Raw genomic sequence first — 17,232 nt, 5'->3', positions numbered from 1 at the left:
AGTCCTGTTCAAATTTAAAAAATATTTATTCAACAAAATATATAATTTTTCAAATTGATCATGTCAATGGAATGTCACTAATGAAATAAACCAGAAACTGGTTCTCCATAGTGTTCATAAAAGTCAAGCTCTGAACACACCTTTAAGACACTCTGGTCTCATCACTTAAGACAATTGTCCAACTCTGGAAACTTTGGCTTTAAAACAACCATAGTGGCACAGCAGCAAATTCATTAGCTCTTCACTTAACGGAGCGTTTGGAGATCGAAGGGTTTGCTGGTCTTTGGTCAGTGGCAGTGATTTTACAGGAACAAACATGCCCACAACCTCAGTACTATTGTCTGTACACACAATAGAGCAACACATAGTGAGTTTGTAATAAGAGCATACATTTGGATTTCCTGGATATTAGTTCTGCCTTTATCCTTACAAATTAATTTTAACATGAGTGAATATAACCTGTATCCAGTTAACCAGCTCTGAAAGTCATGTATATGTTAAACCCAACTAATTACTAATAAATATTAAACTATTAATCTGTACAGCCATACAAACACACTTCATTTATAGCTAAATGTATCTGGGCTCTTTGAATTCAGTCTGGTCCAGAATGGAAATGTGCTATGAGATTTAGGGAAACTGACCCTCAGTTTTTCAAAGTGCTAACAGCGATTGTGAGAAAAAAACAAGGTTCTTTGGCATCATCAGCAGGAGCCAAACTCCGTTATCCACTGCTTGTATTTCTCTATATCAGCAGCAGATACAGACTTGGACACTTTCTTCAGTGCCGACTCGAAGTCCTCCATTGTAGTGGGCATGTGCATGTCATCTTTTGATAAGTTCCGTATCTCCTCAGGGGTCAAACCCTCAATCCGCCTTCTCATTGCCATCAGGGATGCATCTCTGCAATTATTTAAAAACATTTAATCACTTCTAGAACTGTGGCACTTTAAACATTGAAAATAATTTCAGGCTCAACTCAAAGTCATAATAAAGTGATAGCTACACCTGCAAACGTTGGTGATGTCAGCACCAGAGTACCCCTCCAACTGCTCAGCGATCTTGTCCATGTTGACATCATTGGCCAACTCAAGCTCCTTCAGACTGATCTTGAGTAACTCCACTCTGCCTTTAGCTACGGAAATACATGATGTGATTTTAAATACGATTTATTGGTCTTGAGCTGAGATGGATTAAGCTGATAGCATGTAATATGGTATGCTGAGTGATGAATTCTGGGTTATTCTGAACACCTGAGGGCAGTGGGATATAAATTCTCTTCTCTAGTCTCCGTCTCAGAGCTTCATCAATGTCCCAAGGGAAGTTGGTGGCTGCCAGAACCATAACCATTTTTGAAGGGTCATATTCAGACGTCCCTCCAACACCTGGATAACAAAAGAAGTGTATTTGTTGATTTTTTCCCCCCAATTAAAGGATGTTGTTCAATCATTTGCATGCAGAAATACCATCCATTTGGACGAGTAGTTCAGCTTTGACACGTCTGCTGGCTTCATGTTCTTCTGAGGTTCCTCTACGGCTACATATGGAGTCTATCTCATCGACGAAGATGGTGGTGGGGGCATAAAACCGTGCCTGTATAAACATGCAAACATGTACAGTAATAAAAACAGAAAGCAAGTTTGGCTAACATTTTACATGTATTAATGAGGGGTAATACAGGAAGTGTGTGTGATTTTACCATCTCAAACAGCAGCCGTACAAGTTTTTCAGACTCCCCTCTGTATTTGGAGGTGAGGGTGGAGGAGGACACGTTAAAAAATGTGGTTCGGCATTCGGTGGCGACAGCTTTGGCCAGCAATGTCTTTCCTGTGCCTGGAGGCCCCACCATCAACACTCCCTAAAATCATATGCGAGTTCAGTTATTGTGTTCATGAAAAATACTGTATAATGCAGCAAAGATCACCACAAAAGAGGATGGTAACACACATGAAAGTATGTTACACTGCTGTTAAATAATACGGTCCCAAGCAACAATTACACTACCATTCAAAAGTTTGGGGTCAGTAAGATTTTTTTGTGGATGAAATTATTACTTTTATTCAGCAAGGATGGATGAATTTGTTCAAAAGCATAAACAAATCTGGACAATAAAGACATTTATAATGTTACAAAAGATATCCATTTTAAATAAATGCTTTTCTTTTAAACTTTCTATGTATCAGAGAATCCTATTTTTTTTTTAAATTAAGAATCACAACTGTTTTCAACTGATAATAATAAGAAATGTTTATTGAGCAGCAAGCCAGCATAGAATGATTTCTGATGGATCATGTGACACCAAAGACTGGAGTAATGATGTTGAAAATTCAGCTTTGCTAAAACAGGAATAAATTACATTTTAAAATATATTTAAATAGACAACAGATATTTTTGTAATAATATTTCACAATGCTACTGTATTACTCTATTTTTGACCAAATAAATGCAGCCTTGGTGAGCATAACTTCTTTCGAAAACATTAAAAAAGTCTTAACGACCCCAAACTTTTGAACAGTAGTGTATAAACATGAATAATATACCAAAGTACATTAATAAGAGAAAATGGATTTTCAAGGGCACAATAAGACGTGAAGAAATGACATTGGCCTGATAAAGTTTTGCGATGGAGCTTTGTGAAATCCATAAAGCACACGTGATTTTCTTTGGGGGTTCTTACTTTCCACGGGCGTCTTATTCCTTTAAAGAATTCAGGCATCCACATGGGCAGAACCACTGCTTCCTTCAACAGCTTCTTGGCCTCCTCCAGGTCAGCAATGTCATCCCTATAACAAAACACCATTATGTATGATGATAAATGATAATCATGATCATCATTCCATAAATGAGAAATGGAAGCACTTTTGAAGAAAAAACCCACCATGTGACATTGGGGTTTTGGGAGATGATATCTCTCTCCAGAATGTCAATAAGGTCTTTGTCCTCTCCTCCTCTGTCAAACCTCTTCACCTCCGTCTCCACACTCTCTGCTTTGTTCTACAGGGAGGGAGCAGAGAGTTGTCAAATCTTTTTTTAACTATGATTTCTTTGCCAGAGTCTTTTCCACTGAATTAGACACTATTGACAAATCAAACATCACATTGAGCTTCAAACGAATGAAGTTGCAAGACAGCAAACACAGCAAACTTTTTGTTCACTGTTGTTTCAGTCTTTGGACAAAACCAAGGTGCTTATAGTCAAGAGTGCAAAGGAAACACGTGCCATGTTTTAATGTTTTTAAACTCTTTCTAAGCTGTTTGCTTTGATGTAAGAAACCGGTATCACAGGTTAATATGGCAAATATTGTTAACACAGTGTAATCTGATCCTTTGAGTAAATATTGTGAATGTGAGCAGTTTGACGACACAATAGGCCTTGTCCAAATAGCAGACAGAGATGGGAAATGGATCCTTACCTTGTCATCTTTTGGCTTGGACGGGTTCTCTTTCTTTTCTTTGCCTCTCTGAGGTTTTCCCTTGTCTCCATTGGTGACGCGTGGTGAGGGTCGTGGCTGGCCGCGGGGGCCGGCGCTCAACCTGTTTCCATGGCCCTTGCCGTCTTTGTACGGCGCAGAGGATTTGCGCACTACACATGGAGATGACCTGTTCACAAGCACACACACACATAGTATCAGGACATACAGTGCTGACTTTGAAGGGGCCCTTTAACAATATTATTTTAATTTTGGTGAATGGAATGAAATGTCCGTAATTAATGGGGCTGTAATCTCTCATTCAAATGTTACTTCATAATCAGATTATGGTTTATATAACAGGCTCAACAGACCTTTAGTAGCCTCAAGGGAGGCATGAAAGAGTATGAGGGGCTGCGAGACGGTGGGAGGCCATTCAGATCTTAATCTAACTCACATGACAAGAGTGCTGATGTGGGCTTTAAAACTCAACAACTACTAAAGAGAGGTGTCCCACAAAATGTGGTCAATAAATTTCCTTTGCTTTCCATTTGTTTGAAATACTGTATAAAAAGAAATCATGCAAGTATAAATTTAAATAAACAGTACAAATTAAATATGTACTATTTTTACAAAAAATAAAATAAATAAATAAATAAATGATATATAAATAAATATATATATATATATATATACACACACACACACACACACACACATATATATATATATATATATATATATATATATATATATATATATATATATATACAGTGAGGAAAATAAGTATTTGAACACCCTGCTATTTTGCAAGTTCTCCCACTTAGAAATCATGGAGGGGTCTGAAATTGTCATCGTAGGTGCATGTCCACTTTGAGAGACATAATCTAAATAAAAAAATCCAGAAATCACAATGTATGATTTTTTAACTATTTATTTGTATGATACAGCTGCAAATAAGTATTTGAACACCTGAGAAAATCAATGTTAATATTTGGTACAGTAGCCTTTGTTTGCAATTACAGAGGTCAAACGTTTCCTGTAGTTTTTCACCAGGTTTGCACACACTGCAGGAGGGATTTTGGCCCACTCCTCCACACAGATCTTCTCTAGATCAGTCAGGTTTCTGGGCTGTCGCTGAGAAACACGGAGTTTGAGCTCCCTCCAAAGATTCTCTATTGGGTTTAGGTCTGGAGACTGACTAGGCCACGCCAGAACCTTGATATGCTTCTTACAGAGCCACTCCTTGGTTATCCTGGCTGTGTGCTTCGGGTCATTGTCATGTTGGAAGACCCAGCCTCGACCCATCTTCAATGCTCTAACTGAGGGAAGGAGGTTGTTCCCCAAAATCTCGCAATACATGACCCCGGTCATCCTCTCCTTAATACAGTGCAGTCGCCCTGTCCCATGTGCAGAAAAACACCCCCAAAGCATGATGCTACCACCCCCATGCTTCACAGTAGGGATGGTGTTCTTGGGATGGTACTCATCATTCTTCTTCCTCCAAACACGTTTAGTGGAATTATGACCAAAAAGTTCTATTTTGGTCTCATCTGACCACATGACTTTCTCCCATGACTCCTCTGGATCATCCAAATGGTCATTGGCAAACTTAAGACGGGCCTTGACATGCACTGGTTTAAGCAGGGGAACCTTCCGTGCCATGCATGATTTCAAACCATGACGTCTTAGTGTATTACCGACAGTAACCTTGGAAACGGTCTTTTCAGGTCATTGACCAGCTCCTCCCGTGTAGTTCTGGGCTGATTTCTCACCTTTCTTAGGATCATTGAGACCCCACGAGGTGAGATTTTGCATGGAGCCCCAGTCCGAGGGAGATTGACAGTCATGTTTAGCTTCTTCCATTTTCTAATGATTGCTCCAACAGTGGACCTTTTTTCACCAAGCTGCTTGGCAATTTCCCCATAGCCCTTTCCAGCCTTGTGGAGGTGTACAATTTTGTCTCTAGTGTCTTTGGACAGCTCTTTGGTCTTGGCCATGTTAGTAGTTGGATTCTTACTGATTGTATGGGGTGGACAGGTGTCTTTATGCAGCTAACGACCTCAAACAGGTGCATCTAATTTAGGATAATAAATGGAGTGGAGGTGGACATTTTAAAGGCAGACTAACAGGTCTTTGAGGGTCAGAATTCTAGCTGATAGACAGGTGTTCAAATACTTATTTGCAGCTGTATCATCCAAATAAATAGTTAAAAAATCATATATTGTGATTTCTGGATTTTTTTTTTTAGATTATGTCTCTCACAGTGGACATGCACCTACGATGACAATTTCAGACCCCTCCATGATTTCCAAGTGGGAGAACTTGCAAAATAGCAGGGTGTTCAAATACTTATTTTCCTCACTGTATATATATATACACACATATATATATATATATATATATATATATATATATATATATATATATACACACATATATATATATATATATATATATATATACACACACACACACATACACATATATACACACATATATACACACATATATATATATATATATATATATACACACACACACACACACACACACACACACATATATATATATATATAAAAATATTTTTTTTCCCCCACTATTTATTACTTTACAAATGTCTCCAATAAGACAAAAAGTCCTAAGGAATATCTAACTGATTAAATGAGCATAATTCAAAATATACGTATATTCAGTATGGATATTTCCATGATCTTTCTGATACTTTTAAAATGTTATTATTAATGCCCATTAATATTTTTTCAGGCCTGGAAATAAAAGATTTTAAACTCTCAGTTTTATTTTCCAAGGTATCCATGATCTCAGAGATTTTTTTCAAGGTTTTCAATATCCTTGATTGTGGGAACTCGAGTGAAAAGTCAAACAGAAAAAATTGTCAAATAGGTGTTCACATCTGAAACCCATATTGGGCTAAGGTTGAACAACAAACAAAAAAGGCAGATGTCCACGCACTGAAATTTTACATTTTACGACAACCAAGAGCATGCAAAATTTCAACCCCTTCATTAGGCACAATCCATCAGGTACCTGAATAAAACCCAACTGGTCCAAACTGCAAAGTCTGACGACCAAAATACAACACAAAACACCACATATGTTCAAACACAGAGTTCTTACTTTAAATGTACACCACTTAACAACTATTCGATGCAGAAAATATGTACACGAGTAGAAGAGTTTGTGAGATCTGAGTGTGTCTGTGATGACTGTCAGGAGTATTTGGACATGTTGTGTACCTGTGCTCCACGTGAACAGGCATGATGTCATTCTCCTGGCCAAAGCTGCTGGGTTTGGATGGGGTCGACTCCATCTGGAAGCTCTCAAGTGTTGTCATGATCTCCCGAACTTGCTTTGTCTCTTCATTTATCTCCTGCCAAACCTTGATGAGACACATAAACACACAAAGGCCAGTTACAACAAGTTGAAAGCATAATAGCCTGAATCATAGACGGGAGGAACTCCAACCTGCTGCCATTTCTGCTGTAGAGAGGAGTCTCTGACTGAGTAGAGGTACTTTTTGATCTGCTCCAGGACCCCCTGATAACAGACCACTGCAGAGCTGTAGTTCCCCAGCAGCGCATATTCTCGAGCCAGCTTCACATTCTCATTGATCTCCCCCAGACTCATTCTGCAAGAGGAACAGCTGAAGACGTATGGAAATATGACTGGTTTCCCTTTATTTTGATGGTCCGTTTAACACTGTTGACTACAAGTAACGTTGAACCTACATGTCAACTAACTCTCACTAGAGTGTTAGTAGAGTATTAGTAGACTGGTAGGGTTAGGTTTAGAATAAGTTGACATGTAGATGCAAAGTTACTTATAGTCAGTAGAATGTCTTTTGGGGTAGCAAGTGTTAGCAGATATTAAGCAGACAGTCTACTATTACTCGAATGGGTTAGTTGACATGTAGTTGCAAAGTTGCTTCTATTCAACAGAATGTTCAAAAGGGACCATCAAAATAAAGTGTTACCATGTGTTTATTGGCATGTGCACTATACTTGTATGCTAAAAACAAATGAAAGCAAAATATGTCAGACATCAGCCAATCACACAACTACAAATATGGGAAAAATACAACAATGCACGAACGTTTCAGCTATTACCAGGAAAATGCGCCAAACATTTAACAGTATGAGCTTAAGTTAACTTACGTCAAAACAAGCTTACGTTTAGCAATTTGTGTTGTGATGAACAAACCTGTAGTGTAGAGTGACAAGTAGGACAAGTATCCTGAAAAAGGCACAGCATACAACTATTATTAGGGGTCAAAACTCCTGTGTGGTGCTTTGGACGACGATTATATTTGAAATAACTTATGTTCCACACACACTCATGAGTTCACTTCAGAAGTTACGTGTAAGGGCACTTAAAATTGTGAAGGCGGAAGCAAATGTATAAAGTTCCCTCGCGGTCCTGCTTTTCAACATAAAAGTCAATGGAGCTAGAATCTCTTTTCAAAATAAAAGTGGAGTATAGGGCGATATAATATTCAATAATATAAACTAAATATATGAAGAAATTTATCTACATGAAGTAAAATAATATATAGTAAAAGTAATGCAACTAGTGAAAAATAATACAATTAAACATTATTACAATGTTGTGCACATGCAGACAGCAATATTGCCATAGTAAAATGGAACTAACATAGAAACCAACATTGTTACAAAGTTGTTAAAAGGTATGGGGAAACACATTATTTTACACTGTCCTTGTTACATATGTTACATGTACTTACCATAGTAATAACAGTAAATGATGCATAATTACGTGCAACTAACCCCCCTATAGTAAGTACATGTAGTAGCTTAATATTACTCAGTACTTAAATATATAACTACACTGTAACAATGACACCTTCAAATAAAGTGTAACCAGGTATGGCTATGCTGAGGAAATGTTATGTTCTCTTGTTTTCTGGGTAGAAGTCTATATGCTACAATAAACTTTTTAAATAGAACTGTTTAGTCAGTTGCCCTAAAACCCAGAAGAGAATTAGTATTGCCAAGATATGGGTTCCATTAGGAATGTTTTTTTCCACAGCAAATTATACACTCATACCTCAAAAGTCGCTGATAAACAAGGACTACAACCACCACTTGACAAAATTGTAATGTAGAAACTTTACAACAACAGCTTTCAGAATTCACGTTTGAGGTGATTCACTTTGTACTTTCCAAGTTATGTTATTCACAGATCTAAATTTATGTGACTTAGTCTTCCAAATGTTATTATGAACAGCTCTTTGTAACTAACATTTAAAAAATAAAAAACATTCACTTATTGCTGTTCATTACAAAATCAAAATTCAGACCATAATGAAAACATGTCCAAAATGTTTTATTGTTATTTTCACGGTTATCAGCAATTTATCATTTCATGAACCGAGATGAGTAAGATGACAGGAGACCAAAGACGCACACCAGGTTACTGTTGCATTTGGACAATGTGTACATGATGAAATAGTTTGTTTTTTGATCCTGCTTTCTCTGATGCAGAATGCACAGGCCGAGCAGAAAAGTGTGTGCAAAATGTAACAATCAAAATACTTCAAAATTAAATGTTTAAAACTAGATGTGTCTAGTAAGAGATGCAGCTATGAGTTTAAATATCTAAAGTCTGTAGGATATAGAACAGTGTTGGTTGAAATTTAGAAGATTCTTCAAAAGTTTTCTTCACTGGCAGAAATTGTGCTCCTGGTTGTAAAGAAGAAATAAGCAGTGATTCAGTAGTCAGAATCCTTTCAAATGTACAGTGCTGATGAGTTCATCAGTTTCCATTGAGGACCGTCTAGATGGGAATGTGGGTTTTTGTAAAGGCACATTTTTTTCTGGATAACCATAAACGGGTCCGAAGGGTGAATACTGACATGCAGATGTACTTTTGATATTTGCATATGATATTATCAAACATTGGCAGTGCCGTTCACACTAAATTTGTCATTCACATTTACAAACTGGATGCAAACAGGACAAGAACGGGGGTGGGAAATACTGCAGGATTGGAGGTATCTCAGTCAAAATTCAGTCAATCTAACTGAAGTTTTTCCATACACGGGCATCACATTTCCTTGCAGTTAAAAAAACAAAAAAACAAAAACATAAAAAATTCAATAAACAATAAAAAATAAAAGATGTGCAAAGTTGATTGATGGTAACAACAAGAGAAAACAATTCCTAGTGATTGCGGTGATGAAAAGGAGAAACCACTTCAATCAAACTACAAATTCAATAAAATAACAAAATTAAGAAAAAAGGCACATGTACAGCAGCCTGTCTAATGTCTTTGTGTGTGTGTGTGTATTGATGTTTGGGAAGGACTAGCAGCAGCGGAACTTTTACAGTTTTACAGTTGTGTCTTCTGGCCCCTGCAAAATTGCTTCCATGTGGTCCATTACAGGTCTGTGGCGGTGACGAGCTCGAACCACTGCCTCAAAGCATCACTCAGGGTCTCTGGGAGGGCGTTCACATTTCGCAAAATAATGTAGAAGGGGAAGGGGAATTCCTCCATGTAGGACCGAATCTCTGGCAGTTCACCCGGCCCTTTAAATATGGGCACTTTAATATCCAATATGGAGTCCTAGCATGGAGAGAATCAAGTATTAATTAACATGCAATGAAATGTAGGATGTATATTTATTTTATTATTTTAATTATACTTGCAATAATTTTAATAATTACAAAAAAGTCATTATAATAATTACATTACAATAAATAAAATTGCAATTCTAAACATATTTATATAGGCTACATAACTGTCAGAAATAAAAAATAAATCTCACCCTAGAGTTTGGATTATCCAGCACTACAAATATGACAAAGATGTTTGCGCTGCGAGCGGCCTGAACTGCAGCTGCGACTCTCTCTTTCCCCTCTAAGAACAAACCCCGGCCATCCGATACTACAAGCAGTAACTGAGACGTTTCTGTTAAGAGAAAGGGACAAAAACAACAATAGAAGAGTGTATTAGATCAGAAATTGATGTAAGAAAATAAATAAGACCTAGAACTAAGGGCAGCTTTGTTTACAGCAATCTGATGTAACTACTTTACCGGTGTTTGTCGAGCCAGGTATCTGCTGTTTGGCTGCCATGAACATATTTGTTGAAGTCTCTAAAAACTGAAAGATAAAATTGTTCCTAATTACTTTTATGTTGGTGTTAGTCGGTTTAAAAATATAACAAAATAATATAAATACATGTAAAACATAAGAACTAAAGACAAGTTATTTACTTGAGCTATTCGGGTCTTTTTCTGCTGGAACTGACAGAGCCGCAGTATTTTTGCTCCTGTTTGGTCATTGAACTGCTGGTGGAAAGGATGGAGCAGCTGGACACTCTCTCCAAAACTACAGCAAGAGAATTAAAAGATGGATAATTGAGTGAGTGAATACATGCATGAATTAATTAATCAACCAATCTTTGCACCGATATTTCTGTGCTCTGTGGAAAGATAATCTGAACTCACCTGCACACAGCCACCTGGCCCACTTCCAGAAGTGTGAGAGCGTTCACTATGACAGAGACCGACTCAAACGCCAGCTACAGAGACAGACACATTATCAAACATATGTTTATTAAAAGGTAACAATCCTTCCATTTTAAAGGATTCACATTAGGGCTGTTTCAATATAACGATAATACATGAAGACAACTGTGATAATATTGAGAAGAATCCAACAGCAGTAAGTATCTGGTTGACACTTCAACAAAGTAGCTGGCAGTCTTCTTCGCAATAATCGTGTAGTGAAACTCTGATATTGTGACAGCCCTTCTTCACATGTATTCAGCAGGTGATATTTAATATCTAAAGCAATATTAGGATACTGTACCTGTTTGGAGTGGTTGTCCACCATACTGGAGGAGTCGTCCACAGCCAGGCAGATCTGGTAGTTTCTCTTGCTGGGTTTTGTTCTCCTCAGCCAGATCTTATCCTTACGGAACTGACTGGCGATGTAAGGAATGACCTTGCGCATGTTCAGCCGTTTGCCAGTGCGGAAGTCTCCCCTGTTTGAGATCATTAAACAGTGTAAATGGTAAAAATCTTGAGGAGAACTATTACAAACTGCAGGACCCACATTTTCCAGGTCTGAACTGATAAACCTGACCAGTGAATTGACAGTGCTAGAGAAGCTACTCTTTTAAATTATCATTCCTGTGATCTTGAGGGAACAGGTTAAGTAGAAATGCTTCATTAGAGGTTGGATGGAAAGGTGGAGGGGCCGACCTGAGTTTGGCAGCCTGCGTGGGCTCCAGGACGAGGCGGAGCTGCTCACAGAGCTCCTGGGACAGAGGAGACGTCAGGGTCTGGTACTGATGCCACAACACTGCTGCCGCACTCTCCTGAGCAACAACAACAAAAAATAGCATGAATATAAATTATTTAAACATTACAATATGTGAGATGAGGAGAAGAAGCTCAATTGACCTATGGCTAAGCCACGCCCCCAAACGCGATGAGCCAATCACAGTGCGCATAGCTAACCCAATACACTCGGACATTCTCTGCTTCCACGTCCATTGAAATGCATTGCAGTTAGTCAGTTTTCATTCGTTTTTATCTGTTTTTTCTTGTCATTTTAAGTTTAAAATGGTCAAACGGTGTGCATGGGGTACATTCAACTCCAACACTAGGTATCCTGAGAGGCTGTGCGACGGTGTGTATTTTTTTACCCTTTCCCAAACCACATCTCAACCGAGAAGTGTCTGCTCTGGATTAATTTATGCAGTAACTTAGACCACAACACCAACTAAACGTGGATAAATTAAACAAGGATGTCTACATCTGTTCTAAGGTAAGTCAACAACGTATTTGAACGTTATCTTTAACATCTCTAAAGTAACGTTAGCCTAGCTTCTAGCTGTGTTGCAGTTTGACAAGAGTACAGTTTGACAAAAGCACATTGTGTGTTTTACACAAATATAAGTAGGCTAAACACTTTGCAGTTTTAATGATGTCCTGTATGAACAAAATGGAGTATGTTTTTATGTTTCCACTGTTCGATCACGATCGCGCCCGCGCCTCTCTTTCTCTGACACACACACACACACATTCCAGCATTGCAATCTTGACATCGCAGCCTGTTCATTATGCTGCGTTCACACCAAACGCGAATAGAGCGTCAAATTCGTGCGTATAAAGCGAGCGTTTGAAGCGAAATAGCACCAAACTATAATGTTTACACACTGACCTGTAACGTTAAATCTTTGTCTGGAGCTGAAGCATTTCATTGACCTTCTCAAAATAAAATGATTAATATAACCCTCCAATGCATAGTTAAGGCCCTTTTGGTGACTTTGAGATGATATATAATCTTTCTGTCTCCAAAAATCATCAATTGCCTCCTGTGACATGTCTCCAACTGTGACAGCTGCCACAGCGCTTGTTACCGAATGTTGACTGTTTGTCCGAGTGAGTGGAGGGGGCGTGGCTTAGCCATAGGTCAATTGTCATGTGACTGGTGTTATGATGTCACCTCTTGTTGGGATCCTAAAGTCTGTCTCTGCCAGGCCTCCAACTGCAGCTCCATCTCTCTTCTCAGCTCTTCTGGGTTCTTCAGTGGTGCCTGATATAACACACAAATTTGCTGTTCAATTGATATGCAGTAAAATAAGAGCAATTTCATTAGTGGCCCCGGTAACGGTTTGGGGTCGATAAGATTTTTTCAAATGTTTTTAAAAGAAGACTTTAATGACCTCTAAGTATGCATTTATTTCTTAAAAATAAAAAACAGTAAACAGTATTATTACAATTTAAAATAACTATTTACTTTTTTAATATATTTGAAAATGTAATTTATTCCTGAGAATTTTCAGCATCATCACTCCAATTTCCAGTGTCACACGCTCCTTCAGAAATCATTCTAATATGATGATTTGAAACATTTCTGATTATTACTAATAATATAAGTGTTGCTTGGTATTTTTGTGTAAACTGATAAGATTTTTTCAGGATTCTTTGATGAAAAGGAAAAGAAAGGTATTCCCTGTAACAATATACATGTCTTTTAATGTCACTTTTGAATTGAATGTGTCCTTGTTGAATAATTGTATTAACTTCTTAAAAAAAACAATACCATTCAAAAGTTGGGGGGGAAGTAAGCATTTTTTTTTTTTTTTTAAGCGTGAAACAACATACCTTTTGCATGTCCATCAGTAGTTCAGGTACAGTGTGGATGGTGGACTCATCAGTCCTCTCTTTCATCTCTTCTTCATTACTGCTCTGTGTCTCTGTCTTCTCCTTCTCTTCCTCATCCGCCTGTTTCTGTGCCTCCAAATCCCCGCACTCCAGACCTGAGAGAGAACAGACAAATGTTCAACATGGACACATAGGTTATGCATGTGTGTACAACAAGCACTTGGTGGATGAGTGTATTGTACCTTTCTGAGAGGCTTTATTATCATTTAGTTTTTCTGGTTTAAGCTCCTGGGCTTCAACTGCCTGTAGGTCCTTCTCCTCCTCCACATCCATTGCAATGTCATCTTCCTCATTGTCCTCTTCCTGTTTCACACCAGTTGGCTTTTGCTGCTCTGCACTGGCAGCATCTATGAAGTACAGATGTCAAAAGAGAACGTGACTCAGGAACCTGCCTCGCATGAGCGCCACAGCTCAATGTTTCTGAATTAGTAAATGCATTTTACAGAAAATGAAAGTCCTCACCATATGTCTGAGCGTCGTATCTCTCCTCTCCTTGTTTTACGTGCTCGTACAGGTCAGATTCCTTTTGTGTGTCAGTCTGAGTCTGATCCTGCGTTTTCTCCTCTCTGTTGTCAACCGTACGCAAACGCTTATTCACGCGCTCATTATAATCACCCATTGAGCGCTCATTATCTGCCTGTCCAGGTTTGCGTTTGAAGCTCTGGTAGAAAAATAAGAGTGGTCATCAGCTTTTCTATGTTTTACACATACAACATAAAGACAACATGCTATCTTTTTATTTTGAGCAACCAGACAAAAAGCCATAAATAAATGAGCAGATAATCGTCGTGTGAGACAGCCTGTTATTTAACACACTGACCTGTGTGTTTTTTTGCCTCTGTTTGTGTGAACTCATCCTGGCCATCAGCTTGGAGTCGTGCCCTTCAGACTGACTGGCATCCGCTGCCCCGCTGCCGTCCTCCTGTGGACATGGGCACATTTACATGATTGATTTACTTAACTGAGAATAACATGAAAATTTACAATGACTAAAAATGTACACCGACTATAGAAATTTCATTTTAAGATTATATTAAATATCTCTGTCTTTTCCAGGCCTGAAAATCTCTTTTCTCTCCATGGCCTAGGAGAGATTTTTAAAAATAAAAAATAAAACCTGTTTTTTGTAAGGTTGACATCTGCAAATATTAAGCCAATCTCTTTTTTGTGTACCTCTTTTGCCTGGTCTCTCTCTGACGCGGCTCCAGCCAGCTCTACTGCAGTGTCACTCTGAACGTTCTCCTCTCCTGTCTGTCCATCTGATGCATGTTCCTTCCTCTCTGAAGATTCCACCTGTGCATCATCATCCTCATCCTCACCCCCATCCTCTTCCTCCTGTGAAATGTCAGATTCAAATTATTAAGCAAATCTTTCCCCTCCACACATTTCCTTGTAATTCACTTTTGAACAACAAACCTTTGGTTTCTGGCCTTGATCAGCCGGTATGGACTTGTCCTCCTCTCGTCCTTCTTCCTGACCTTTATTCTTCTCCTCCTCGTCCTCCTCTCCCTCATTCTCTCCTCTCTCATCCGTTTCAGACTTCTGATCCTCTGATATTTCTGCTCCTTCCTTCTCTTCTGATTTGTCGTCTTCTCCATGTTCCTCCATCTGTCCTTCCTGTTGCTCATCTGTCATGTCATCGCCACCTTCCTCCGATCCATCTTTCTCTTCTCCAGTTTTTTCATCCACCTCCATGAGTTTGTCATCTATATCAAACGGATTCTCCTCTGAAACAAGAGTAAAATGAAAAAGTGTGTGAATTTTTCTTCCCACTTTTTAATACATGCACACATTCAAAACTCAAAAGTTTAGGGCATGTTTTTAACACTTATTTAGCTAGGATGCATTAAATTAACAATTAAGACGTTTATAATGTTTTAAAAGATTTGTATTTTAAATATTTAAAGAAATATATTAAAATAGAAAACAGTTATTGCCTAAACAGTTAAATGCCTTGGGGAGCATAAAAACATTTTACAAAATCCTATCAACCCCAAACTTTTGAACAGTAGCGTACCTTCTGTTAGGGATAAAAAAAAAAAAACTCAGGAGATGTCTGAATGTTGAACATACCATCCCCTTCTCCCCCTTCTTCATCCTTGCCATCTTCATCAAGGTTAAGCTCATCTGGCAGGTCCATTGCTTCTGGTTCAGCTGCCTTCTCCTGCTTTCCGTGGTACGGGTCTACTTCATTCTCATCAAACTCACGCTACAAACACACACAAAAAACAAGTTGTTAAACATTTATGCATATATAACATATATATATTTATTATGCCCTATTCTACTGGGAGACAGATCTGATAGAAAGAAATGGTGAAGGACTGACCTCGTCCACCTGTTCATGGATTTTCTCCTTTTCTTCCTCATCTTTTGGGTGATCTTTGTCCTGGTTCTTATCTTTTTTTGACTCTCCAGCATCCATGTTGTCATCCTTTGCAACCAGCTCTGACTCTCCCTGATCCATTCCTGGACCAGACTCTTCCTCTTTATCACCATCAACATCATCATCATCCTCATCATCTCCCCATATCCTCTCGTCTAGAGTATCTGTCTGACCATCTCCCAGATCACCCATCTTCTTATCCAGCTCCTCATCTTCTTCCTTATCAGAGTCTTCTTCATCCTCCTCCCCTAAACCGGAGATGAGAGATTATGGTTATAATGTTTTCTATAATGTTTGTTTTCTATAATGTTTCTCTCAATATATAAAGTTCAAGTTATATATTGTACAATTTGCATCTTCTAAAACCATTTTCAGTTCAGTCTATCATCTAATTCAACAGTAGGCTCAGTCACCTGGCTCATGGTCTGAGCCATCATGCATCTTTCCATCAAAATCTTCAGACATCTCAATGGCATTGTCCTCCTCTTTAATGTCCCGTTTGTCTTGCTCCTCCTCCTTCTTGTCCTGACCCTCCTGGAAGGTGTCTTCAACCTGAACAAAAGAATTCAAAAAATTCAGTTGTAAAAACTTAAGTTCAATCAATACCAATTCTGTTTTAGTTCAATTCCAGTTCAGATGTTTATGAGTACAAAGTGGGGGCGTAAGAAAATATAGATAGACGTGAATATCTCAATATTATGCTTGTCGATATTTTATCAATTCTCAAAAACACTATCGATATTTATTTATACATCCAAGATTCGTGGTAGTGGGTTTTTGTTCAATTTGAACCCCAACCACTAGATGGCAGTGTTGTTATCTCAGAACTAGACAACTATAAACTGTGGAAGTGCAAGGGTGCACCCCTAACATTAGCAAACCCAGCAGAGCTGAAGTGTGGAGTCATTTTGACTTCCGCTATAAATCAATTACTAAGGAGATTGACAAGAGTCACGTTGTTTGCAAAAAAAGCCATGCCAAAATCCAATACTCTGTAAACACACTGAATCTAAAGAGCACACTTAACATCCCAGTGCCATCCGCGCTGATGAGAGAGTAATGATTATGTAATTATGTGCCGAGCGCTTCCAACTCAATAACAAAAACACACAACAATAATGGGTAACACTTTAGTTTAGGGTCCAATTCTCACTATTAACTAGTTGCTTATTAGCATGCATATTACTAGGATATTGGTTGTTTATTAGTACTTATAAA

The 17,232-nt window shown here is 38.3% G+C and overlaps 2 protein-coding genes across 4 annotated transcripts in view; both read right to left on the bottom strand.

Annotated features, from left to right (window-relative positions):
• Window positions 1–7: 7 nt before the first annotated feature.
• Window positions 8–7,821, bottom strand: katna1 (katanin p60 (ATPase containing) subunit A 1). Of its 2 annotated transcripts, none has more exons than XM_084090408.1 (11): window positions 7,631–7,821; window positions 6,896–7,058; window positions 6,667–6,809; window positions 3,413–3,599; window positions 2,879–2,994; window positions 2,678–2,783; window positions 1,700–1,858; window positions 1,467–1,593; window positions 1,254–1,385; window positions 1,009–1,135; window positions 8–903 (listed from the first exon to the last, which is right to left on the bottom strand). In XM_084090408.1, exons 2-11 carry the CDS (start codon window positions 7,055–7,057, stop codon window positions 705–707), a joined length of 1,458 nt encoding a protein of 485 aa, XP_083946534.1. In that variant the 5' UTR covers window position 7,058; window positions 7,631–7,821; the 3' UTR covers window positions 8–704. The 2 variants fall into 2 exon arrangements, with proteins under 2 accessions (XP_083946534.1, XP_083946533.1); XM_084090407.1 differs by having other exon boundaries at window positions 6,896–7,073; window positions 7,631–7,817.
• Window positions 7,822–8,752: 931 nt separating this feature from the next.
• Window positions 8,753–17,232, bottom strand: part of mdn1 (midasin AAA ATPase 1) — a 54,059-nt gene continuing 45,579 nt past the window's right edge. For both annotated transcript variants that reach the window (XM_084090268.1, XM_084090269.1), the window contains exons 85-101: window positions 16,428–16,566; window positions 15,958–16,262; window positions 15,702–15,837; window positions 15,045–15,355; window positions 14,802–14,963; window positions 14,449–14,550; window positions 14,091–14,289; window positions 13,811–13,975; window positions 13,569–13,723; window positions 12,907–12,996; window positions 11,658–11,773; window positions 11,263–11,437; window positions 10,899–10,972; window positions 10,665–10,779; window positions 10,485–10,551; window positions 10,215–10,357; window positions 8,753–10,012 (exon numbers count right to left, since the gene is read on the bottom strand). In XM_084090268.1, the coding sequence (XP_083946394.1) occupies window positions 9,827–10,012; window positions 10,215–10,357; window positions 10,485–10,551; window positions 10,665–10,779; window positions 10,899–10,972; window positions 11,263–11,437; window positions 11,658–11,773; window positions 12,907–12,996; window positions 13,569–13,723; window positions 13,811–13,975; window positions 14,091–14,289; window positions 14,449–14,550; window positions 14,802–14,963; window positions 15,045–15,355; window positions 15,702–15,837; window positions 15,958–16,262; window positions 16,428–16,566 (2,640 nt within the window). In that variant the 3' untranslated portion in view covers window positions 8,753–9,826. The remainder of the gene's footprint in view (window positions 10,013–10,214; window positions 10,358–10,484; window positions 10,552–10,664; window positions 10,780–10,898; window positions 10,973–11,262; window positions 11,438–11,657; window positions 11,774–12,906; window positions 12,997–13,568; window positions 13,724–13,810; window positions 13,976–14,090; window positions 14,290–14,448; window positions 14,551–14,801; window positions 14,964–15,044; window positions 15,356–15,701; window positions 15,838–15,957; window positions 16,263–16,427; window positions 16,567–17,232) is intronic.

The sequence above is a fragment of the Abramis brama genome (genome assembly GCF_963993115.1).
Source record: "Abramis brama genome assembly, chromosome: 18".
Taxonomy (NCBI): Eukaryota; Metazoa; Chordata; class Actinopteri; order Cypriniformes; family Leuciscidae; genus Abramis; species Abramis brama.
Note: the sequence above shows the minus strand (reverse complement) of the source record. Positions and strands in the feature narration are given on the sequence as shown.

What these genes read in the sequence shown, in the direction of transcription:
- katna1 (XM_084090408.1), bottom strand. Translation starts at nt 7,057, where the DNA reads ATGAGTCTGGGGGAGATCAATGAGAATGTGAAGCTGGCTCGAGAATAT. An exon ending in CCAAGCCAAAAGATGACAAG is followed by an intron (nt 2,995 to 3,412) that starts GTAAGGATCCAT and finishes CCCTCCCTGTAG; the next exon opens with AACAAAGCAGAGAGTGTGGA. An exon ending in GAATAAGACGCCCGTGGAAA is followed by an intron (nt 1,859 to 2,677) that starts GTAAGAACCCCC and finishes ATATGATTTTAG; the next exon opens with GGAGTGTTGATGGTGGGGCC.